This window comes from Xiphophorus hellerii, chromosome 21 (assembly GCF_003331165.1).
Source record: "Xiphophorus hellerii strain 12219 chromosome 21, Xiphophorus_hellerii-4.1, whole genome shotgun sequence".
In the NCBI taxonomy this organism is placed as follows: domain Eukaryota; kingdom Metazoa; phylum Chordata; class Actinopteri; order Cyprinodontiformes; family Poeciliidae; genus Xiphophorus; species Xiphophorus hellerii.
The window spans coordinates 24,594,171-24,618,766 of NC_045692.1; the positions used below are offsets into that span (position 1 = coordinate 24,594,171).

Consider the following 24,596-nt stretch of genomic DNA (forward strand, 5'->3'; position numbering starts at 1 on the left):
ATCATGTGAATTAAACTCATGACCAGTCTGTTGTGCTCCTGGTTTGACTGGTCAGCGCTGCTTCATATATGCAGGAGATTAAGATCCTCTGACAGAAAACAAGAGACACATGCTTCCTGCATGCAGACCCGTCTGGGTGAACTGGAACCTTTCTGACTTTACCGTAATCAGGCCACGCCCCCTCAGCGATTACGCAACGCTAGCTGAGCCAGAAGCAGGAAATGCAACATCAGCTGACTGTCAGTTTTAGCAACATCAGAGGCCGAACCAGAAATTAAAACATCCTGCTAACTGATACAACACACTGTGGCTGTGAGGGAAACTAAGTACACCCCCCGGTCTTTAAGGTGTTGCTTCATTTCATTGCTGTTTGCAGATATTTGTTGTTTCAATCTGGAGGTCTGGACTTTGATTAGGCCAATGCAGAACTTTGATTTTTCTCTCTTTCAGCTCTCTGAAAGAGACAAGTTGTCTTCTCCATTCAGAAGCAGCTTTGAAAACCTGCTGACATATTGTATTTCAGAGCAAAGTTCACTACTTCAACTCCTCCAAGCCGTCCTGTTGTGACCTTTAACCTTTAACCTGCTAACTGAGCTGGAGCTCTTGGGTATTTTAGTGATTTTTCTGAGCATTCATTGCTCTGACCTTGACATAAATAATTTCTTCTTCTTTGTCTTCTTCTACTACTTTTTTTTTCTTTTACTTCATCTTCTTGTCATCTTCTTCTTCTACTAGTATTAATTCTACTTCTTCTTCTTCTTTTACTGCTACCTTGGAAATGGCCGCCCAGGCCTTCCCAGGTTGTTGGGCTGCAGCTGTTGCTTCTCTAGCATCATAACTGGTTGTTTTTGTAGATTTGGGGAAAGTCGGGGAGAAGAACGTAAAATTGTACCAAAGGTAAAACAGTAAAATAGGAAGTTAGTTTGTCGTTTGTAGGTCAGGAAGTTGAGCGGTAGAAAATGTCTGTGAATCTCTTGTGTGCCATTAAATTGTCTTCATGCTTCTTGAATGTTTCTAATGTTGGTGAAGTTCAGACCCGCTGATTCTGACTCATCCTTCATAACCATAATTAATGCTGTAAATATTGTTTTTATTACTGGTAAAATGGAAGAAAGGTTGTAGACATGTTAACATTTTACAGTTCAATTCAGGAAATGTAACTAAATTTAATGAGTTTCTTTCATTTAGTGATAGAAACTCACTCATGGATTATAAACCGCATAAATGCAGATTATTCTTCTATTAGTTTTTGTGTTTAATTTTTTAAAATCAAACAACATTTTTAAATCCTTGGTTGCAGAATTTCATCATCTTAGATTCGGTTGTTTGCTTCTGCACTCAATCAGCTATAAAAATATAAAATCTGACTCAAAATGGTTCCTTCCCCCGTCAGATCTAAGTGTTGAGTAAGACTGATTTCATCAGTTGCTTTAGACTTGAATTTGACCTATAAAGAAGATCTAAAGATTAGGGAGACTGCTCAGAGCTCATCCAGTCTCATAGATTAATGATTGCAAGCAGTGGAAACAAAAAGCTGATATGCAGTCATAAGGGGGTGAAAAGCAAAAGCACAGAAGATATTTGCACAAATAAAAATATGTTTTTATTGAACCAGAGTCTGAATAGATTTGAGCCCAGCAGTAAATCTTTCTGCTGCAGAAACCAGTGTGAGTATTTCTGCAGCCACAAGTTGCTGAAACATGTTTATAAGTTTGTTGAAATTTGCAGCTTCCTGTTCACTAAAACCACACAGTAAAACCGCGTGGGCTTGACCAGCTTCTCTGCACAATTACGCCACAAACACACACGCAGCTGCCCCAGCTCTCCACCAGGGGGCGGTGCAACGCCTGCCTGTCTGCTATCAAGCAGTAACTTTCTGTTTTCTGCCATCTGGTAACATTAGTTGAGGAAACTGTTTTGTTTGAAACTCGTTTTGTATTTCAGTGTTTGTCTCTGAGTCATAATGAAGCAGATTTCCTGCAGAAAGCAGAACAAACCAGCAGACCATTATGAAAACATGATGTCATTTTGCTTCAGCCGCCCTGAAGACACGAGTTTCCTTCCTTGAGTAAAGAAAGCAGTAAAAGGCCAGGAAGCGTCTCGGGGTTTTCAGCTTCCAGATGAATATTTTTCCTGACTAAGTGTCTGCGTTTCTAAGAACTAAAGGTGTTGAGAGGTTTTAATGATTTTATCTTCGCATAATTAGTCAGGGAAGCTCATTAGGTGCTGAGCTACTGGAGCTAAATGCTCTGTAATGAGCAGCCTCAGCAAACAAGTCAATCTGCTGGAGACGCCGTTTTATTTGATTAATAATTATTTATTTTAAGTGTTAATTTGTTGTCAGTAATAATATAAAGAGGTTCCTGTATCTGTGGAGTTGGTGGTTTGTTTGATAATATTACACCAACCAAATATTGGCACAGCAGCTCAGTCAGACATTTCACACGGTGACGTTTTTATTATTCTGTAACTTCTGCAGGTCTGTGCAGCTCCGCTCTGAGGAAATCAAGTCTACAGCTTTTTACAGTGTTTATCTATGTTGGGTAACAACTCTACATAAATTACAAGTTAAAACAAAATATTTATTTTACAGATGTGTAAAATAAATATTTAGAAGTTTTAAAAACTTGGCAGTTATCTTTTAAAATCTGATTATTTCAATTAAAATTGTTGTAATTCATACAATAATGATCAACTAATATAACTAGATTAGCTAAAAGAAATTAAAAGTTAAACTAAACCTTTGCTCAACAGAAATGTTAGCACCTCTATGCTAGCATGGTTTTATTTTATATTAAAACAAGCTAACTAGTCGCTAACTAGCATTCATAGAAATTAGCTTAAGAGAGCAACGGTATGGTAAAAAAGAGAAAGTTTTTGCACCATTTTTAATTTTTGAGAATCATTATGATAGTAACTTCTCAATCACTCAAGTTTTGTCAATTACACCAAAGTTTGAACTTTTTAGCTGGTTAGCAAAAGTAAAACAAACTTTATTCCAGCTATTCTTATTCATTTTCTCTCTATGGATCATAATATGCTGACTTCCCATCTTCTTCCCAACCAAAAGCAAAGTTCATGGTGTGTTACTTTTGTAGCCGGGACCTGAAAAATCTGACATTCCTAGTTTGAAAAACCAGCTTGTAGTTTTGTTGGCGGGTCTATTTCCCCCCAAAATTAACATTTATTTCCTCAATTATTCCTCTTGTAAGGTAACAGCAAATCATATCAGCTTCACTAAAATTTGTAGCTTGAGGGATGTAGCAATGCTCTGCTAGCTGCTCTGCTAGCTGCTCTGTTAGCTGCTCCGCTAGCTGCTGTGCTAGCTGCTGTGCTAGCTGCTCTGCTAGCTGCTCCGCTAGCTGCTGTGCTAAGCTAGTGAGCAGCAATTGATGCACTGCGAAGCTAGCGATCTTGTTTCTTTTTTATTCGTTTTTTTTAAGATTATTTGGTTATTTGGTTTAGCCTTTAGCTAACATTGTCTGGATGAAGTTCTGCTAATTTGTTTAATGGCAGAATATTTTTTAGTTGAACTTGAACCCAGACTTTCATTGTTTAGCTCGACTACTTGCCTTGTAATTCTGGATCTATTCTCATGACGATTTCAGTACAATTTTTGTTGTGTTACATTTTCATGAGTTTATGTTATGATTGAAACACCTCAGTATAATGGAATGACATTTTTCCTCTGGAACACGTGCTAGTCCACATGCTAACACATTCCTGTGTTTGGCTGGTGTCCTGCCTGGGATGACTCATGGAAAATTCACCCTACCTGGTGATTCACCTGCATCCTGCTCATTAGACACTTTCTACTTTGTTCAAGTCTGAAATGGTGAAAATAAAATCCATTTTTCAAAGTTTAGTACCCAGAATTGGGTTTTGTTATCCATGTATGAAGTCAACACTACTGTAGCACTTTTGTTGTTTCTTGTTTAATTTTGTAAAAACACTAACATAAAATGGATAAACCATCATAAATATGCAAACTAAGACTGATTTCCTGATGAGGTAAATGGGGAAAATAACATTCTTTGTTTGTCAACATGATAATATTTGACTTTTGGTTTTCATTATTTTTCAATTTATTTCTGTTATTAATATTTTATAATTGGGAGTGTTTAATAAGGCTTAGCTTAGCAGCTACCCCACCCTAACATTTTGCAGCTATCTACCTACGTTTTGGCCTTGTAAATATTAAAAGTTGTTGTTTCTGTGGCTCCTTGCTGCTTTGGGAAGGTTAAACTTCAGTTTCTTAGTCAGAAAATGTTCATTTTGTTGCTTTGCGTTGAGTTTTTGTGGCCTCCAGATAAAGACACAAACTGTGTGTTAGCCGCGGTTGCTGGAGTGTGGCTGGGAGTCCGAATGCTTCGGTCCTCCTCTGGAATGTCAACAATGAATTCTCACAAACACTCAACCCTCCTGTTTCACTCACTTTCTGTTCCAGAAGATCCAACAAGTCCAACCTGTTTACAAAGTCAATGTTTACCCAGACTGGGAAACATCTTGAACCCAAGAAAATGTCAGTAAACACTTAAAGAAGCATTTATTTTAGTGTCAAGTGTTTGGACTGAGATATTAGCCTGATGCATAAATCTCTACCAAATATAACTAATCAATGTTTCCTAGTGTTTTGATACTTTTAAAATAAATATATATATATATTTAGGTTTTAATGTGACTAATCTAGACAAAATGTTCAAATTGGTCATCTGAAATAATAGTAATTATAGAATTAAGCATGATAAAAGCTCAGCCATCACATGCCAGCATAATGTTAATGGTATTTCTGTGTAGTGACTCGCCTACAGCATCGCTGCGCTGCAAACCCAGCAACACGTGTTGGTGAAGTGATGAACTTTCCTGCTGTCTGCTAAAGGTGTAGTTTTAGTTTTATGCTGGTTCCATTTTTTGGACTTTTATATGTATTTATTCTTTGTAACGAGGTTTAATTTCATAATGTTCAATTTAAAGTATTTATTTATTTGGCTCAAAATGATGCTTGAAAAGATGGAAAGATTTGCTGGAAATCATTTTATTCTTGTTTCAATGAATCAATCAAGTTAATTTATGTGGCAGATTTCATCAACAAGGCAGTTCAAAATGCTTTAAATCATAAAAACACAAAAATAAAAACACATAACCAATAATTGAGGAACCAGTGATGATCAAAATCATCAATATGTTGGTCAATGTTCCATTTATTATGGCCCAAACTAAACTCAACATTTGGGTTTTAGCCTTGATTCAAAGGAACTCAGTGTTTCGGCTGTTGTTCAGTTTTCTGGATTTGTTGTGGATAGAAGCTGAAAGCTGCAAAGTTTCCCTCCATGTAGAGTCGCGTTGCCACCGATGCAGAGCTTGTTTAGCATGTTTGGGTGAAACTCTTCGGTCAAAGATCAGGAAATTCAGACTTTAATGCTGACGTTTTAGTGAACTTTTAACAGCAGCCAACAAACCAATCAACTAAAATGGCTAAAAATACAAAAATGTGTTTCCGTTGCTCAGGATTTGACCATTAAAACTCGTTTTACTCGACCAGTCGAGGTAAAACTACACAGAATAAAACTCTTTAGGTGAGTACGCTTCACTGGTTAAACTTCTGAAACCACTCTGAAATTATTTTTATTTTCCATTTTGATCATTTTTACAAATTACCAAATTACCAAACGACCAAAACAATGGAGCAGTTTTGGGTTTTCCATTGTAGTTTAGTTTTATTGTGACTTTTTGTTTGTCTAATTCAGTTGGTTTAAATTAGTTTTTAGAGTGTGTTTGCTAGTTTTTATAACTTAATACATTTATAAGTTGAATAGTTAAGTTTTAACTATTTAACTACTAATTAACCAATACTTTGGTTAATTTTTACATGCAGAATTAAAAAGTGTTAAAGTATTTTATAGTGATTATGAATTGATTGGGTAATGAATACTCAACTGAAGATGCCATTTTAAAAAAATCATCCAAGTATTGTTGAACAACCAACTGACTCTGGTGAATTAATCAAATTTCAATCAAAAACTAAAAATCTTTTTGCTGCTAAATTATTGAATAAATAAACATATAAAGTCAACATGGCATTTCTGTAGGAAAGTTAACTGTGGATGCCTACGTCTCCCAGAATGCTGTGCGGTTCAACTAATATTCTGTATGTTGAATATTGAATATTCTATTAGATGTGAAATCTATTGAAATTGATCACCATTGTGGTATATGTTATTGATTTATTGTCCAGCCCTATCGTAAATAAAATGGATTATTGCCCTTTAAAAAATATTAATAATCAGAATTATTAATTTATCGTGGGTTTAATTGGTTGCTTATTGCGACTCTTTTTAAAATCTCCTTTGTGTAAATATTTAAACGGATTTAAAATCAGATTCTCTGAATGCTTCTGCAGCTTTAAGGCGGAAAGCTCCTCCCTCCCTTCTCATTGGCTGATGTCTGCTTCCTCCAGCCAATCATAGCCGCTCTGGTCAGTAAGCCCCGCCCCCCGGAGTCTTGCTGTCCGGTGTGAGAATCCCTGCTGCAGATTCAGCGGCGACTCCCAGCCTGTCTGAGCGGCAGCTGGAGGGACCGTGTCGCTGTGTGTGTGGAGGTGTGTGTGTGGAGGTGTGTGTAGTGGTGTGTGTCGCGGTGTGTGTGGAGGTTAAAGGTGAAGCTGCAGACCTGAGCAGGTGACCAGAGGACGTTTTATTCCTGTGAAGATGCTCGGCGTCCCTCAGGGAGTGCGGGTTCAGGTCAGTGTTGTGTTTGGGTCTGACGGTTCTGTTTTCTCCCAGTTTGTTTTTCATAAAGTTTCCTAAAACGGGCCGTTTGAGGATTAATCTCTGCTGAGACGAGATTATTCAGAAAAAACCTCCTTTAAACACAAAGCAGCGTCTTTGTTTCTGAAACGTTTTTATTCCTGTGCAAACATCCTGATTCACTCAAAGTGTTTTCAGTTTCACTAAAAGGAATTAAAAACATGATGCCATTCAGTTACATGTTGTATGTGGATAAGTAAAATGTGAGCCAGGTAAATTTCTAACATATGAAATAAATGATCCAGGTTCGTCCATCCATGCAAATGATCAGCAGTTGGTTGGATGAACGTCAACATGCAAACCAAACAACCAAATACAGCTGCACAATATTAAATATATAATCAGATATTTGAATAACTTATTGAAAAAATGTTATTTTACTACACTGTATTTTTTACTTTTACTGGAGTACTTCTATTATGAAGTATTTTTACTCTGATTCAAGTAAAACTTCTGGATTTTCTTCCCACTGAATGAAAAACAAACATGTTTGAACCAAAAATCCAGCAGACAGACTCACACCTGCAGTTTCTGTTAAAGTTTTAAAAATTAGAAAGAAACTGATTTTATTATATTAATAATATGAATAATTTTCATTTTGGTCCTCATAAATTTTCTCTTAACTTTATGCTGTTCTTCATAAGTATTTTTTAAATATTAAATGATTGATAATTTGGTCAGGTATTCTGTATTTAGTAGATTTTTTACCAAATACCTTTTTTGCTTTTGGTTTAGTTTTGGTTTAATGAACTGAGAAAGAGTTTAAAAGACTTTAACTTTGATATTCTGGAGATAAAACTGATTTTACGGATCGCAGGAACAGAACTGAGGACTCGGTCTGCAGGTTTCTCATCTCTGGGTTTTTATGGAAGTGATTAAACTTTAATTCTTCGGTTCTGATAGAAATGAATCAGCTGGAGTTCTGGTGAAATGTCAGCGGCAGTAATGATGTTTCATCAGCCACAGCTGCAGCTCAATCTGCTCAGGTTTTCCTTCCATCTTTCCTGTCTCTGTTTCCTCTTGGTTTCATCTCAGTGTTAGCTTCGGCATATTAGCGGTGTGTGTGTTTGGTTAGCCTGGTGAGTGACGGTGTGTGTGAGGGGGGTAATAGTCCACTATGTACCCAATTACAGAGAGTGCTCAGTGGCCCGGACGTAACCGCACCGATCGCCGTCAGTCGCTGCTGGCTGGAGAGTCGAAGTGTTTCTGCTTTAATCTGGATTGTTGCTCAGATGAAGATTATCTTGGAGCAGAAGGTTTAGGTGGGACGGATGTTTGGAGCCAAAGGGAATATTTGCTCTGCAGAGTTCAGGAATTCAACCTGCAGACGCATTTAGAGACGTTTGAGTAAAGAGAGGGACCAGATATTTCCATACACTGTAAAAACTGAAAACTTATTCCTTTCTTTGGCCCTGACTTAGAGGCAGAGCACGGTAGTTACATCATGTCCCATCATATTGTTTATCATTTATTGTGATGAATTCTAAAGAATTTTGATTTATCGTTGTCATGATAAATTCCATTGAATGTTTGAAATCTCACCAAAACCGTCGAGTTTTACTATATATATATATATATATATATATATAATCAACTGTTTTGTCAGTGAAAGAATCGATAAAAAGCAATAAACTGCTGCTGCGCAAGTTACTCAACAGGTTGTTGCTAGGTAACCAAAGAATGAGAGTTGCTAGGTAACTAGAGAGTGAGAGCGTTAGTAGATTCCACCAATCTAGCTTAGCTTAGCTAGCTGTGAGAGGTCAAGCGGCTAACATCTTTCCTCAGCCTACATCTCCCAGAATGCCGTGCGGCTGTGGACCAGAGTTTAGTTGAATATTAAATATTCTATCAGACTATCTATTGATGACGTGTCTATCGCAAGATATTCTTATTAATTTATTGTTTTAGCCGTAAACTGGATACAAATAAATTTTCATCGTTTGGGGAAAAATGTTCATCTGCTCCGAAACCAACCAAATGAACCTTTAGAGGCAGGTTTTCAGTTTATTAGGTTTTCAGTTTTTGTCAGGTTTTCAGTTTATTAGGTTTTCAGTTTATTAGGTTTTCAGTTTGTTTGGTTTCTCGACAGATGTTTCTAAATGTTCGGTCGGGTTGAGATGTAATCCTGACTCAGGAAGGTGTCTTCTGTTGCTTGGTGCCGTGATTTGATTTCACACATCCCGTCTGAACAGGTGAAGCTGCAGCAATGTGATGCTGCCATGAATGATGGAGGAGGAAGATTACCAGTGGTTCCAGTTGAACCAGTTAGCCCCGCCAGGTCTGGACTTGAAGTCCAAGTTGTTAATGAGCGCAGCGTGTTGTGGTGAAAGTTCACCTGGTTCTGGTTCTGGTTGGATACTTTCTACAGCCTGTGTTACACTGCAGCCGTTCCCAACACACAAAGGTCATGTGACAGTGAGGTCACATGATGTCACATTCAAATCTGTGAAATAAAATCTGGAAATTTCTCCTAAAAATTTGTAAAAAATAGATTTGAATAAGAATAATCAGAATAATTAATAGTTTTCCAGTTTGATAAGTTTTTATATTATTATTTTACATTATTCCACTTTGTATTTTGAATGAATCTGGTCATTTAACATCTTTTATGTAATCTGAAATGCTTTGTTGTCCTTGTTTTCGCTTCTCTTTTCATCTTAATGGGTCTGTCAGCCGTATGAAATCTGATTCTAATGAAACTGCAGTAAAACACATTATATATTTATCCAAGAATAAGATCCCAGGACGGTCATGCATACTTTATATGAGTATTAGTTGGACTGAGTACAGTTTTATTCAGCAGACAAACTGCAGGACGGCAAGACACAAATTCAAGACTGGAGAGAAAAATATAAACCTGGATAGACGTGAAAAATAAATATGATAGGATCTTATTTTCTGAAAAGTGATTGAATGTTTATTTAGATTTTGGTGAAATTATCGTAAAAATGAAGCAACTTCTGTGGTGAAAAATCTAAAGTTGCTCAGACTTTAAGGAACTGGGATCGCTGCAAAATTTGAAAACCTGGATGATGCAACAAAGCAAAATTTAATGACAAAGTAATGAAAATTAAAAAGATAAAGCAGGAGCTTAAAACATTCAGTTAAAAAAAAGAAAGAAAAATAAAATTTACAGTAACATTTTCTAAAATAAAGTCTTGGTCGTATCTTTTAAATTGGCAAAATTATGTCCATTCTGGAGATCATGAAAATAAAAAAGTATTCAATATTTATTTTTAAATTTATTTGAAAAATGGAAAGTAGATTTTTCTTAAAAATAGCAAATCTGACTGTTTTCATGTTTACATTTACAGATTTTTTTTATTACCAAAATCTGAATTTGTTGATTTCATTTCAAACTATCAACAAAAAAAACCCAAATAATTTTATGATTTTTATATAGTTTTGATTTGTATTTCTGTACGCTGACACTGGGAGCTGAGCCACTCCCAGTCTGCCCAGTTCAGCAGCTCTGGTTTAAATGTGTTTTCTGGGAAATCTCAGAGCTCCTCTGTTTGCCTTTAGTCACAATGTAAAAACAAAGATCTTCTATTTCAGGCCTGAACATGCGTTTCACTCGTCTGACCCGTTTCTTGTTGCCTGGAGCTGAAAAGCCAGAGTTTCTCCTGGACCTCATGTTGCAACTGAATAAGGATAAAGTAGAAACATAATTGTTAGTTTAGATGATTTTTTTTATGTTTTGAGGTTGATTTGATTAAAAATGTGGAGGTAAATGAGGCGTTCAGGGGCGGCTCAGACCTTCTTGACTTGCGGTTGAACTTTGGTGTTGTAACTTTCTGCTCCGCCGGTTCAACCAGACTCACGTTTTCCTCTGGGTTAACAATGACTGACTGTTTCCAGCAGAGAATCGAGCCGCTCAGGATGTTTGCTTTGCATACCACAAACACCCAACTCTCTCTGAACCCGTCCAGTACCAGGTTGTGGCTTCCCGCCGGCCACAAAGCACCGGATCCATTTGCATGACAGTTATCAGTTTGCTGAGGTGATGTTAGAGCATTCTGCCTCTGACATGCAGAAAACTGCAGGAATCAGCTTTTGGTGGAGGCAGAGTGATGCTGTGGGCTTGCTCCTTCTTCAGGTGGCTCATAAGAACATTTCTAATCGTTAGCTTAGCATTCATTGCTTATGTCCTTTGGAAAAGTCAATTGTTAGGCAATACCTTGATATTGTTCTGATAATGATGAGATCGTGGGTCATATATCTGGATGTTTTTTAACTTTCTTCTTCTGTCTATTGTAAACTTATTTTCTCCACCAGAAGTGGCGCTAAAATATAACCATAAAAGAAGAACTGCTAAAGCTCAAATACTTTATATTTCCTTCTAAAAGTGCAGATAAATGCCTATTTTAACACTTTAAGCACCAAATATATTCTAATACGCATTAATACGCACGGTGGAAACCGTCTTGGCGCTAACGGACAAGCTAGCATCTTGGGGTTCAGCGCCTGGATTGGTTGCTTTGCAGACACCAGCCAATAGCGTGCTAACTGTTAGCATTTTAGCTTCCATGCTGTATTTACAAAAAAGCTGATATATTTACAAAAATAATCACAAATAGGACAATTTAACTCAATTTGTAGTTGAAATTGAGTTAACAGAAAAATTAACATAATTTTCTGGGTTAACAGAAAAATTAACATAATTTTCTGAGTTAACAGAAAAATTTCTAAATGTTGAATTATGAAGCAGAATCGGTCGTAACGCGTTAGCAGAAAGGATTTTATTCCAACAGTCAACTCTGCTGCACAACCTGCTAACTCTGTAGCAAATGTGGCACAATTTAAAGGAAAGTAAACAGATATAATATTTATTGTATAATATTTATTACCACTGTTAAAAAAAAATAATCCACCAAACACACCTTCTTTTCTTAGTGTGTACAGAATCATCAGCTCCATCTCCTCTAGATTAGCAGCCAGATTTAGCCGCTAATCAGATCCAAGAAAAATGTTTGGAACCAGACCAGTTGAGAGCTGCTGCGTTGGACCCGATTCGTTTTTAAACAGAACCCTGTGATTCCAGGATCCCAGAACATTTTCACGCTGACGGCGTCCATTAGGCGACGCGTCTGATGAGCTGCAGCGTCTTTCCAGGCATGATTAACTCATAAAATGGGACCAGAAAGTCCAGGAGGGGCTTCGCCGCGGCGTTTCAACGCTTTATCAGCCTTTTCTGCTGAGGTTCATGAAATCAGATCTAAACGTAATAAAATAAAATTCCATAAATGGTTAATCTGTTAATTTGTGCCGATTCTTTTTCCCTTTTACGATTTCTTCCAAAAATTTATTTTTTTGTTTTCATTCAGTCAATTTAATCAAATTTTATTTAAATTACAGTTAATAAAATCTGTAAGCTTCTGACCAGGCCTGTTGCAATAAACAATAAATCAATTAATTGCATAATAAACTAAAACAAGCTCAATAATTTTTATTTTCATGATTTGTCATTTTTCTCTTTCTTCCACAAACTGGATGATAAAAGTCTTCATTCTGCGTTACGTTGTTTACAGACTTCATAATTCATTTTATTTGTTTTGTTCATTTATTCTGAATATTTAAAATCTCTTCCAGTTCCAGTTAAATATTCATTAGAATTTAAAGTTTATTTGAGAATATGTTCTTGCTTTATTATCATTATGTTACTTAAAGCAACAATATTTTGATAACTTCTGGCTCATTTTATGCTCCAGCGTCATTTATTGTGACAGACTCTGAAACTTCTGACTAAATATATTTTACTTTGTTTTGTTGATGTTTTTATTGTTTCTAAATCAACCTTTACTTCCTCCTGACCTTTATTCTGTTTTGGTGGAACTTTATCTGACCTAACTGATGGAAGTATTTTTGTTTAGTTTCAAATATCTTAGTAAATGTAAAATTAAACGAAACTAACTTACAAGTAACTTGCAGCAGGATATAGGAACTTGTTTTGAGTCAATAATTCCTAAATATTGATGTAAAAGTTTATTTATAAAGAGAAATCAGTGGAATGAGACATTTTGTCATATCATAAGTTGGAATCTCTTGGCAGATTATTTCACTTTTAAATATAATTCTTTCATCAATACTAAGAAATGACATTCCTTTGTGTTGTGAGTTGGTTTTATTTTAAGTGGAATATTTCAACACGACTGAGGATCTGAAACTCTGCTGATAAACGCTGCGCCGCCTTCTCGCTCTGGTTTCTGCGGTTCTGTGTTTGTCAGAAGTGAAAGCAGACGGACCGCAGCAAAACCACCATTTCACTTTCTGTGGAACTATAAATATCCCCGACAGGAACCAGTGAAACCTTTTGAATATCATTTAGATCGTAAACAAATAGAGCTTGAGGATTTTGGCTCCTGGTTGGTAACGCAGCGGTTTGTTTTCGCTCTGCTGCTCCTGAAACCTGTGGAGGTTTTCATCGAATTTCTCCACCAGAATAAAAAACAAGCCGAGTACATTTTAAAACTTCTGTCTGTCTTTAAACCAACTCACTGCAGTTGGTAAAGGGAAAAAACATGGTGGCCTTTTTTCATGTGAGCACTAACCAGACGTTACTACTGGCGAAAACGATGAAGAGGACGACAGGAAGTGGCAGGAGGATGAAGGCGCTGCATGTTTTTAATGACTAATCAGGTGAACAAACTTTAAAAATGTCGTAATTAGTTGGTTTTTTTACAGTGGATCAGTGAGGCTGTTTAAACTGAACCAAAAGATTTTGGTTTCTGATTTAAGAGGAAGGTCATTTTCCTTTTCAATGCACAAGAACAAAGTCTTACCAAGTATTTTAGTTTCTTGTACAGATTTATTAATACGCTTGAAATAAGACAAAACTAACTTATAAATAACTTTTCTGCAAAGAATCTCTTTTTAAGTCGGTAATTCCTGAATATTGATGAAAAAAAAACTTATTTCATTGGCAGATTTTCGATTAAAACAAGTGAAAAATGTCTTGTTATAAGTGAAATAATCTACCAATCAGTATTTTCTCATCAATATTAAGGAGTTATTAACAGAAAGTTGCTGAAAAGTTATTTAGAGTTTTTATTTAATCGGTCCTTGGATATTTGCACTAGAAACCAGAAACAAACTTTGTAAGATTTTGTGTTTTTGCAGTGAACCAGGTTGGTTTCTTACATAAAAAATGTTTGTATAACGGCAGAGAAATGACATGATTTTAGTCTAAATTCAAATCCAAATGTTTTCGCTAATATTTGAGCTTTAAAGGTGACAGACAGCTGAAAGCAACAGGCAGCTGATAAATCCCAGTAAATGATTTTACTGGGTTTACTGGTGAAGATGTTCTGGTTTTCAGCCGTTTCTCTCTGCTGCCGTCTTTCTCTGAACGATGCGACGATAATCCAGACATCCTGGATTAGCAGCGAGACACGGATTCATGTCTGAACATATTCCTGTAAAAACACGTGGGAGTTTTAAGGAAGAAGAAGAAACCGGGTCATCGGCGCCGGAGCTCAGTCGTGAACAAAAAGATCCAGTCGAGGGATTTTCACCAAAACTGACCCAGAAACACAGAGAAATGGAGAGAAAACAACAACAGCAGCTGAGCACATATTAAATATTAGCAGATAAATTAAACATGTCAGACAATGTTTAAAACCACATTTTTATCTTTTTAATCAGATTTTTCATGTTGAAAATCTTAAAATGATTCTCTGCTGAACAGCAGCAGCTTTCCATTCATCCTCTGCTTCACATCTGGAGGTTTTGTTGTTAAAGTTTAATTTTAGTCCAGTTTTGATTTTTGTTTTGTTTTTTCATATTTTGAATGTTTGTTGATTTTATCTGGGCAGCAGCTATTATTATTATTATTATTATTATTATTATTATTATTATTGTTGTTTTTAAAGTGCTTTATGAATAAAGTAGTTTAAACAAACTAGATGTTTTGGTTTTTAATGACAGATTGATTGAACAGTTTGGTTTGTTTGTAGATTAATGGTTTTTAGATGCCAAATCTAAATATGTTTTTATTTCTTTAGTTTGATTTGGATGCAGTGAGATTTTACTCTGAGCTCCTTTAGTTTTAGTTTCACCTGCTTCCAGTTGTTAAAAATCTCCTGTTAAACTCATTTTGCTGTCTAGTTATTAATCTGTTAATCCAGAAATAATCCCCAGATCAGCTTTACTCTGCATTGATGTTCAGTCCAGCAGAAAAGCTTTTCACTTGTTGATGGCAGAAGGATTTATTTTAGCAGGTTTTATTACACATGACTAAGTATTCAGTTGTATTTTAGTCAGTAACATGTTTATTTTCTTATTTAGAAAGGAATTTAATTATTTGTTTATTTGATGTATTTGTAATATTGTATAAAAAAGGCTTAAATTAAAAACAAGTAAAATGTACCAATTTTTAAAATCTGATTAATCATCAGAATAATCGACAGATTAATCAATAACTTAAATAGTCTTTATTTCCAGCCTTATTTGAAACTATTAGTCGGTTCAAAGTGTTTTAGATGGAATATTATCCACAGTGGTTGTTCTTCCGCTATAGTGAGTTTTATGTTTTGGTCTCTGGTTGACTGAAACAAAGCCCTCACCGCCGTTACCTGTCTCTCCAGGTGAGCCCTGGGCTCCAGACTGAGTGTTAGCCATGCTGCGGCAGTCCGAGCCGACCTCCAGTACTCTGCACCTGGTAGCCAGCGACATGACCTCCATCATGGAGCAGCTGGACACTAAAGATCTCGACGTTGGCGACGGCGAGTTCCCCGCCACGGAAGCCGGTAGCTGCCTTCGCGCCGCGTTTATTTCCTCCCTTGGTTTCCTGTCGGTTTGTCACCGCTGGTTGTTTTCCTTGCAGGGGACCGGTTGCCCTTCACCGCGATTTATAGGTTGGTGGGTTTCAAGGAGTCCGACGCCATGGTCTTCCTGTCTTCTCCCATCACCGCCAAAATCTTGGAAGTGGAGCGATACACGTCGAATCGGGATCGCTTCAACAACTCCGTCCAGAGGAGCGTCAACAAGGTGCCCGTTTCACTTTTCACTTGTTCTGCAGCAAGCCACGCGGTTTGGCTTTGTACTATAAATAACTGCTGAGGACACGGGTGTCCTAACTTTTTACAACATGGACCAGAAACTGAAAATCCTCGGGAGCCATTTTGTTTTTCTCACTGGAAGCACAAAATAATTTAGTTGTGCAGCTTTTTAGTCTTCATAAAGTTTTTAAACTTTTTGGATTTTTTTTTCAGTTTAATTGGTCTATAAAATATTTTAGTTTATTTCCAGAAACAAAAAAGGAAAACTTTATTCAAAAAACCTCCATTTACCAAGTCTAAGAGAATAAATGTGAATGTAAATAAGTCTTTTTTGCTGGGTGACATTAAAATGAAAACACGGCTAATAAAATAAAAATTCTTGGTGCAAATCGCTTTCTATTAAAGAATTAAATTTGTCCCTGAACGTCTCGTCCTAAAAAAGATCAAAAGTTCCCAGATTTGCAGCTGTATTGTTGAACTGCAGTCAGGAGCCGCACAAAATTGTTGCAAGGGCCGCAAATGGCCCCCGTGCCACAGTTTGGTTGAGGGGAAACTGGCAGCAGCAAGAATGAATGAAGAGCCAATTAAACCCTGAAAAAATCTGATCCAAAGTTAAAATAACCAAACATAGAAAAACGTTCTGGCTGTTAAAACGTTACATTAACTCTGGACGTCATTTTACGGAGCAAACTGACGGTGAAATGTGAACTAAAGTTTGGTTAAAGTTTCCGAAGCGGCGTGAGAAACTCGGAGCGAACTGACCCGGTTCGTGTTGTTGCAGTCGACGCCGGCCATGTATAAGATCGAGCTGAAACACGGCGAGTTCACCTGGGAGGTGAAGAAGAAGGAGAAACACTTCGTGGAGCTTCACAGGGACCTGAGGGCCTACAAGGCGCTGAGGCGGCTCCACCTGCCGGCACGAGGGTAAGGCAACCAGCAACCTGCTGCAACCACAGCCAGGCAACCAGCAACCTGCTGGAACAGGCAACCAGCAACCTGCTGCAACAGGCAACCGGCAACCTGCTGGCTGATGTGACTCCTCTGTTTCTGCAGTAACTCGATCAGGAGAAGAGCGACGATGAAGTTGGAGAAGGCGCAGATCCCCGTCCTCCCCAGAGAAGAAGTGAAGAACCAAAGCGGAAGCATTTCCAGCCGCAAGGTTCTCCTCGCCGCTCTGGTTTCATCCGGTCGCTCGTGTTTTGAGCTTTTGTTGATCCGTGTTTTTGTTCCAGAAACAACTTGAGGATTACCTGAACAACCTGCTGCAGATGCCGATGTACAGGAGCTGCCACGCCACGGTGGGACAACACCTTAATAAAACCAGTGTTTATTAAAGGTTTTGCAGCTTCAGGATAAATTTGTTGTGAAAATATTTTCTTACACTCATATTTAACTCTGATCTGCAGAAACTTTGAGTTAAAATAACGTTTATTCTGCTTGTTTAGATCTCATTAAACTTTAAATATGTTCTTCAGTTTCAGCCTAAAATATGTTTGTGCTGCTTTAACTTGAAATAAAAACATTTCTTTAAGGTTTAATTCATTTATTTCTTGTTATTTTTTCAGATGGAGTTCATAGACGTCAGCCAGCTTTCCTTCATTCATGATTTAGGTCCCAAAGGATTGTAAGTTTGCTGTTTTAAAAATACGTTTACAGTTATTAGGTCGTAATTTAATATTTCTAACTAAAATATCTTATTTAAAACAATCCCAACATTACTTTGAGACTTTGTTTTATTGATTTCAAAAAACTAAACAATAGAAGTGGCTGCACAGTGGCGCAGTTGGTAGCACTGTTGCCTTGCAGCAAGAAGGTCCTGGGTTCGATTCCTGGCCGGGGTCTTTCTGCATGGAGTTTGCATGTTCTCCCTGTGCATGCGTGGGTTCTCTCCGGGTACTCCGGCTTCCTCCCACAGTCCAAAAACATGACTGTCAGGTCAATTGGTTTCTCTAAAATTCTCCCTAGGTGTGTGTGTGTGTGTGCATGGTTGTTCGTCCTGTATGTCTCTGTGTTGCCCTGCGACAGACTGGCGACCTGTCCAGGGTGTACCCCGCCTCCCGCCTGGAACGTAGCTGGAGAGGCACCAGCAACCCTCCCGACCCCATTAGGGACAAGGGTGAACAGAAAATGGATGGATGGATGGATGGATGGATGGATGGATAAACAATAGAAGTGAAAAGTTTGTAAAATGACTCATTTATGTTTCTTTGTTATTATTGTCTTTAGAAAAACTGTTTAAATTTATTTATTTTTTAATTGGAGAATAAATTTTCCTCCATGTTTCCTGTTGTGAAAACTCAGATTTATGATTTTATGAAGAAATGTCTGGACTTTTAGTTTAGTTTGCTGCTTATTTCCCACATTTCATAAAAACAAATGAATAATGATGAATTTACTTGGACTGAGCCAGGTGGTAAAGAATTGCACTATAAAAAGTGAAGATTAAATGAATTAAAATAAAATCTAAACGTATTGAGTTATTTTTAAGAAGTTTTGTTTTCTGATTCTCCAGGGAAGGAATGGTGCAGAAACGTTCTGGCGGCCATCGATTCCCCGGCCTGAACTGCTGCGGGCGCAGTAAGATCTGCTACCACTGGTCCAAACGGTCAGAACCACACAGAACCAAACCGTCAACAGAACCAAACCGTCAACAGAACTGACTGAAATATCTGCAGATTATTTAACAAGCCTCAGCATGAGTCCATCTCCTTTCATCTCCTTTCAGCTTGTTGTTTGTTTTGTTCACACAGAGACGGGAAACTGATTTTATTAAGTAACCAGAGCTGCAGATGACAAACAGTAATAAACAGTTCCTGGTATAATAATACCACCAAACAGAAAGTCTGACATGCTAGGATCCTGCAAGGTGTTGGAAAATAACTTTCCACTCGACAAAAATACATTTAAAATACATTTTGAAGAGTTAAAAACTCTTTATTGCCTGGATGCCTGGAGATTATTAAAAGCTGTTACATAAAGGTCGACTTTGCATATTAGAGCTTTTTCTTTCTGTTCTGTTTAGGACAATAATCCCTCATAAAGTGGTAAACAAGCTCAAAAACTGTTAGCTAGCTGCTAAACTAACACCAGAAACAAACCTCCTTACAAACAGACCATAAAGAGTCAGAGTGGAACCTCAGTGGAGATCCTCAGGGCTGTGATCTTAGTCCCAACTCATTCACACACAAATGCTCACACATTTTCTGCTACAACACAATAGTGAGGTTTGGAAAAATACACATTTCCCTGTGATAAAATGGAGCATAATGAGTTTTATTTGTTTTGGTCTGATTTTAGCTGGTAATATTGTCATGAATCAGAGAACTGGAGTTTATTCCTAACGTTACGTGTTGCTTGATGTTTCTGTATGTGCAGCTGGCTGGTGGTGAAAGACTCTTTCCTCATGTACATGAAGCCAGACTCCGGTGCCATCTCCTTCGTGATGCTGTTCGACAAAGAGTTCAGCATCAAGTTGGACTCCAAAGAGACAGAAACCAAACATGGCCTCCGGATCAACAGCCTGTCCAGGTTCCTGAACTTTTTCTTTTGAAACCGTCTGCTGAGCAAAACAAATGTCATTTCATCAGACGTTGACTCCACACATTGCTGTAACAAACAAGAAGCAGAATTTGCAAACTAGCATGGACCAAACATCGCAGGTAAATGGAGGGAATCCTCTGAGTTTGGTGCCTCTGGTAAGGCACAGGAAGTTAACCTCAAAACCTATTCAACAAATTTCTCTCCACCTTCTATTATGTAAAATTTACTTTTTAAAGCTTTATTATGTTTTAATGTTATTCCCTCATCATAAACATACCAGGAGTTTTGCTTTCATCTCCATGGCAACCATTCATCTGTTTAAAACGTCTGGGTGGACCTAGCCCCGCCTTCAGGGCGCGTCTCCTCCTCCACTCTGCTCCTTCAGACTAGCCAGCAGCCATTAGCAAACATCTTGTGGAGCTGCTAAAAACGTTGCTGAAGGGTTAATAGAGGAGCCATGTTGTGATGACTTCCTGAAGGCGGAGCTTCAGAGAGAGGCAGAGTTTCTTAAAGAGACAGATTTTAAGGTGTTGAATTAGGAAGTAACATTTTTTAAGTGTTTTTTGATATAAGGAGCATTTTTACACCAACTTAAGGTCATTTAATTCTGTAATTTTTTTCTGTTTTCATTAACCTTTCCTAATGCGATATTACAAAATGCATAAAGTAAAAAATTGCTGACAGAAACATGGCTACTAAACAAAAAAAAGATAAATCTGTTTTTCTCTTTTTTGTCTAATTTGAAACGCAACAAAAAACAAATCAACTCTGTGATTTAAAACAAAGGAATCGTACATATGCCGTTACTCCCACCAGTCCCCCTGTCGGTTCTGAGTTGGCCCGTTCTGTGCGGTTCTGAACAGAACCGGTTCTGTGTGGTTCTGTTCAGGTCGTTGGTGCTGAAGTGCTCCAGCTACAGACACGCCCGCTGGTGGGGCCAGGCCATCGAAGTCTTCTCCCGGAAGTACGGCGCCGCCTTCCTCACGGACCACCGCTTCGGATCCTTCGCCAGACAGGAGGAGAACATCCCTGCCAAATGGTAACTGTGACAACCAGCTTTCACTGTAAAAATAACTGCATGATTCAGATTTATTTTTTATTATCACTTAAAAGATCATAATAAATTCTGACTGCATGGATTCGGACTTTGGTTCGTTGCCGTTTATGTGGATCTCAGAAATGAAGTAAATCCAGGCTGGATTTATTTTTATCTGCTGGATGAACTGGAGGCGAGTCGGCCTGCTGTAAACTGATGCAGTTTGTCGGGGAGGAGAAGTCTAGACGAGATCTGGTCCAGTTGGCAGAGTCTGTTTTCACCTCTTCAGGTTCTACATTTTTAAGGAAATCGTCCCAGTTTTAGATCTAAAGCTGAGTCCATGTCCGTAGAAAAGTACAAATAAAACTTTAGAAATGTTTCTGAGGGGTTATTTTCTGTTTTTAACATGCAGAGATGAAAGTTAATGTTGGGTTTAAAGGATGGATCTTGTCAGTGGAGATTCTTTCTGTTGTAACCCGACACAAAGAGAGGGAAAGTGACACTCAGCGGCTCCTCACCTGTCCACCTGAGGGCAACTCTATACCGGCTGTCAGACACACCAGGCTGCGTGTGGGTGTGTGTGTGTGTGTGTGTGTGTGTGTGTGTGTGTGTTGGTTGGTTAGTTAAAGCTTAATGTTCCTGCACATGACCAACAAGTTGAAAACAGAGTTTTATACCAGATATTTACATAAACTTTATAAAAATAATGGCTCCAGAACTTTAACACATTCAGCTTTGATTCATTAATTATGTTGATTTTAATGTGTTGAACATGTTAATTTAATTAATCACTTTTTTAAATTATTTTTTTTAAACAAAGGTTCTGAGCGGAACCATTTAATTCAGTTGTTTCTGGTACACCTGTAAGTCTGACGCACAAGCAGCAACAACAGATTACGAAGAACTTTAAGCTAAAACAATAAATACATTTTTTGTTGAGCTCATATGTCAATTTATTCAGTAATTTAGCTGCAAAAATTGGTTTTTGAAATGAAAATGTTGCTCAGTTTAAAATGCTAATTTAACATTTTTTGTGTTTTTGTTTTTTCCAGAAAATTTCTGAGATTAATCTCAAAATTTCCGAGTTTTTCTAGTAATTTTTCTCCTTTCAAACATTTCCTTGTTTTTAAATTTTTTTCCAGATGATTTCTGATGATTCTCAAAATGTTTGACTTTTCAAACCCAGAAATTTCCTTGATTTTTTTTTTTTCCTACTTTCTGAGATTAGTCTCAGATGTTTATTTTTTTCTATCATCTTTTCAACTTTTCAAATCCTTTAGAGATTCTTTGGTGGAAAATGATTCCTCCTATTTATTACTTTCTCTCTACAATGTCCCTAAAACACTGTCATATTTTTGCACTAGAAATTAGACTAAAATTCCTGGTAAGGTTTTGACTTTTTTCAGTGTAGCTTCATCAGGTTAGTGGCTTCTTCCTTCCTGAGTTTCCTCTCAGCCTATCAGGCCTGATTTAACTGAGCTTAATGATTCTCTCTCCACTGGTGTTCCTTACTTATTCTGAACGAACCAATCAGAAGCTGACAAAGCAGTGACATCATCATCTGAACGTTTGCTTCGTCTCCTGCAGGTATGTGAACGGAAAAACCTACATGGAGGACGTGGCGAACGCTCTGGAGGAGGCCAAGGAGGAGATCTTCATCACGGACTGGTGGTGAGTCTTCCTCACTGACTGGAGGAGAATCTTCCTCACTGACTGGAGGAGAATCTTCCTCACTGACTGGAGGAGAGTCTTCCTCACTGACTGGAGGAGAGTCTTCCTCACTGACTGGAGGAGAGTCTTCCTCACTGACTGGAGGAGAGTCTTCCTCCTGCTGAGCGTTGAGCTGCGTTGCTGTCAGAGTTGAGCGAGTTCAGGCGGTTTTCAGACGGATCGGGTTCTGCCCGCCCGGGTCCGAGGTTCAGAGGTTCAGATTATCGTTAGCGGAGAGAGAAACGCCGCGGCTGCTGCTGAACGTAGCGGCCATGTTTTACAGTTAGGAGATAAAACTCTGATTGAGAGGAAAATTAAAAATAAGAGACGGGAACCAATGAATGACGAGGGAAAATAAGATTAGAAATATTTTTTTTTATTTTATTTTTTTTTTACTATTTTACCTCACCTTGTTTTAATTTCTTACTTTGGTTAAATATTTTTATTTTGCATTCTGATGATTTGTTTAGATTTTTTAGCTGATATTTTTTAAATTTGTATCTTTTATGTATTTATTATTGCTTCTAACTTTATTTTGTAGTTTTTTTTATAATAACAACTATTATTATTATAATAATTACTATTATTATTAGAATGGATGTGTGGAACCAGGATCACACAGGAAGGTGAGCAGAAGAACTTAATCCAGTTTCCTGCTTCGTGCTGCAGGTTGAGTCCAGAGATCTTCCTGAAGAGGCCGGTCGTCGAGGGAAACCGGTGGCGTCTCGACTGCATCCTGAAGCGCAAAGCGGTGAGCGACACACACTTTCGATCCAAACCGATCATCTGGACTCAGAAGCGAACGGACCGCCGTTCAGAGCAGCGGCGCGGTTTTAACGGTGAAACTGAACCGTTGCAGCAACAAGGAGTTCGGATCTTCGTGATGCTCTACAAGGAGGTGGAACTGGCTCTGGGAATCAACTCCGGCTACAGCAAGCGGACGCTGCTGCACCTCCACCCCAACATCAAGGTCCGACCCGCTTCCTGCTGATGTCGCCGCCGCGCCGCCGCTTCCTGTCTGACGCTCCGTCTCTCCCCAGGTGATGCGGCACCCCGACCACGTCTCCTCCGCCGTCTACCTGTGGGCGCATCACGAGAAGATCGTGGTGGTCGACCAGTCGGTGGCGTTCGTGGGCGGCATCGACCTGGCGTACGGCCGCTGGGACGACCGGGAGCATCGGCTCACCGACATCGGCAGCGTGACGCTCTCACACCTGGAGCAGGTCAGGAGAAATCATCGATCAATTATAGATAAATGATCTAAAATATGACCAACTGATCACAAACTGAGTGGGGCAGAAACCAGTTACATTTACTGGAGTAACTTTTAAAAAACATTTATTTTGGGTATTTAAATTTCTTCCACTTCCAGAGTTAAATGTTCATTAGAAATGAAAGTTTATTGATCTTTAAGGACGTCATTATTACCTTCGTATTGCCTGAATATTGTCCTGTTACGTCTCTGCATACGTTGCATTTTTTAGCTTTTGTTTTATTGTTGATCTTAAATCAGACCAAATTTTTCCTGTTTTAAACTGTTGACTCCTCCTGCCGTTCTCGGTCTTCAGGCCGCCGCCTCCAGCTCAGCGGCGCCCAGCTCAGCGGCGCCCTCCGGTGGCGGCGGCCAGAACAAAGTCTTCTCGGTGATGGACTGTAGAGATCAGCCCAAGCTGAAGAGTCAGGGGAGGATGAGGAGGACGAAGATGAGCATCAAGAAGCACCTGCAGAAACACGGGCTGGCGCGCGCCGACAGCGACAGCGACGTGGAGGAGGAGGAGAGTGAGTCCAAAACACTCTGATCCACTCTGATCCACTCTGATCCACTCTGATCCATTCTGATCCACTCTGATCCACTCTGATTAATTTTGATCCACTCTGATCCACTCTGATCCACTCTGATTAATTTTGATCCACCCTGATCCACACTGATCCACTCTGATCCACTCTGATTAATTTTGATCCACTCAGATCCACACTGATCCACTCTGATCCACCCTGATCCATTCAGATCCACTCTGATCCACTCTGATTAATTTTGATCCACTCTGATCCACTCTGATCCACTCTGATCCACTCTGATCCACTCTGATCCACTCAGATCCACTCAGATCCACTCTGATCCACTCTGATCCACTCTGATCCACCCTGATCTACTCTGATCCACTCTATTTTATTTAATATTTTTTGCTAAATTTGTGTTTTGGTCTCAGAACAGTCAGATGTTCAGAGACACATTAAAAAATATAAAAATAATATTTTAGTCCACATAAAGTGTAAAATACTATAAAACATTCTTGGTACCAGTAATAAATTACAGCCTGTAACTGAATTTAAATTGTTTTTTAGTTCAATTTTACTGTTTTTATCTCCAAAGTGCTGGCAAGGTTTGTGAGAAAAGTTTAGAAACCCTGAAAATAATCAAATTAACTTCTAGTTGTTTTTGTTTAAATTAAACATTTGATCCATTTTATTAATATTTTCCTTTGAAGTTAACAAACTCATAAC

The 24,596-nt window shown here is 38.3% G+C and overlaps 2 protein-coding genes across 15 annotated transcripts in view; both read left to right on the top strand.

Annotated features, from left to right (window-relative positions):
• The window catches only part of LOC116712080 (NACHT, LRR and PYD domains-containing protein 3-like), a 612,764-nt gene that overhangs the window by 220,141 nt on the left and 368,027 nt on the right, over positions 1 to 24,596 (top strand). The window lies entirely within an intron of this gene.
• Positions 1 to 24,596, top strand: part of LOC116712094 (phospholipase D1-like) — a 38,535-nt gene that overhangs the window by 4,228 nt on the left and 9,711 nt on the right. Inside the window, exons 1-15 of one of the 2 annotated variants that reach the window (XM_032551931.1) lie at positions 6,539 to 6,740; positions 15,392 to 15,553; positions 15,631 to 15,794; positions 16,587 to 16,729; positions 16,859 to 16,964; positions 17,038 to 17,103; positions 17,371 to 17,429; positions 18,318 to 18,410; positions 19,181 to 19,333; positions 20,235 to 20,384; positions 21,969 to 22,052; positions 22,761 to 22,842; positions 22,951 to 23,061; positions 23,132 to 23,314; positions 23,660 to 23,870. In XM_032551931.1, the coding sequence (XP_032407822.1) occupies positions 15,424 to 15,553; positions 15,631 to 15,794; positions 16,587 to 16,729; positions 16,859 to 16,964; positions 17,038 to 17,103; positions 17,371 to 17,429; positions 18,318 to 18,410; positions 19,181 to 19,333; positions 20,235 to 20,384; positions 21,969 to 22,052; positions 22,761 to 22,842; positions 22,951 to 23,061; positions 23,132 to 23,314; positions 23,660 to 23,870 (1,735 nt within the window). In that variant the 5' untranslated portion in view covers positions 6,539 to 6,740; positions 15,392 to 15,423. Of the gene's footprint in view, positions 1 to 6,538; positions 6,741 to 15,391; positions 15,554 to 15,630; positions 15,795 to 16,586; positions 16,730 to 16,858; positions 16,965 to 17,037; positions 17,104 to 17,370; positions 17,430 to 18,317; positions 18,411 to 19,180; positions 19,334 to 20,234; positions 20,385 to 21,968; positions 22,053 to 22,760; positions 22,843 to 22,950; positions 23,062 to 23,131; positions 23,315 to 23,659; positions 23,871 to 24,596 lie in introns of those variants that run through there. The other variant, XM_032551930.1, reaches the window with a different exon arrangement.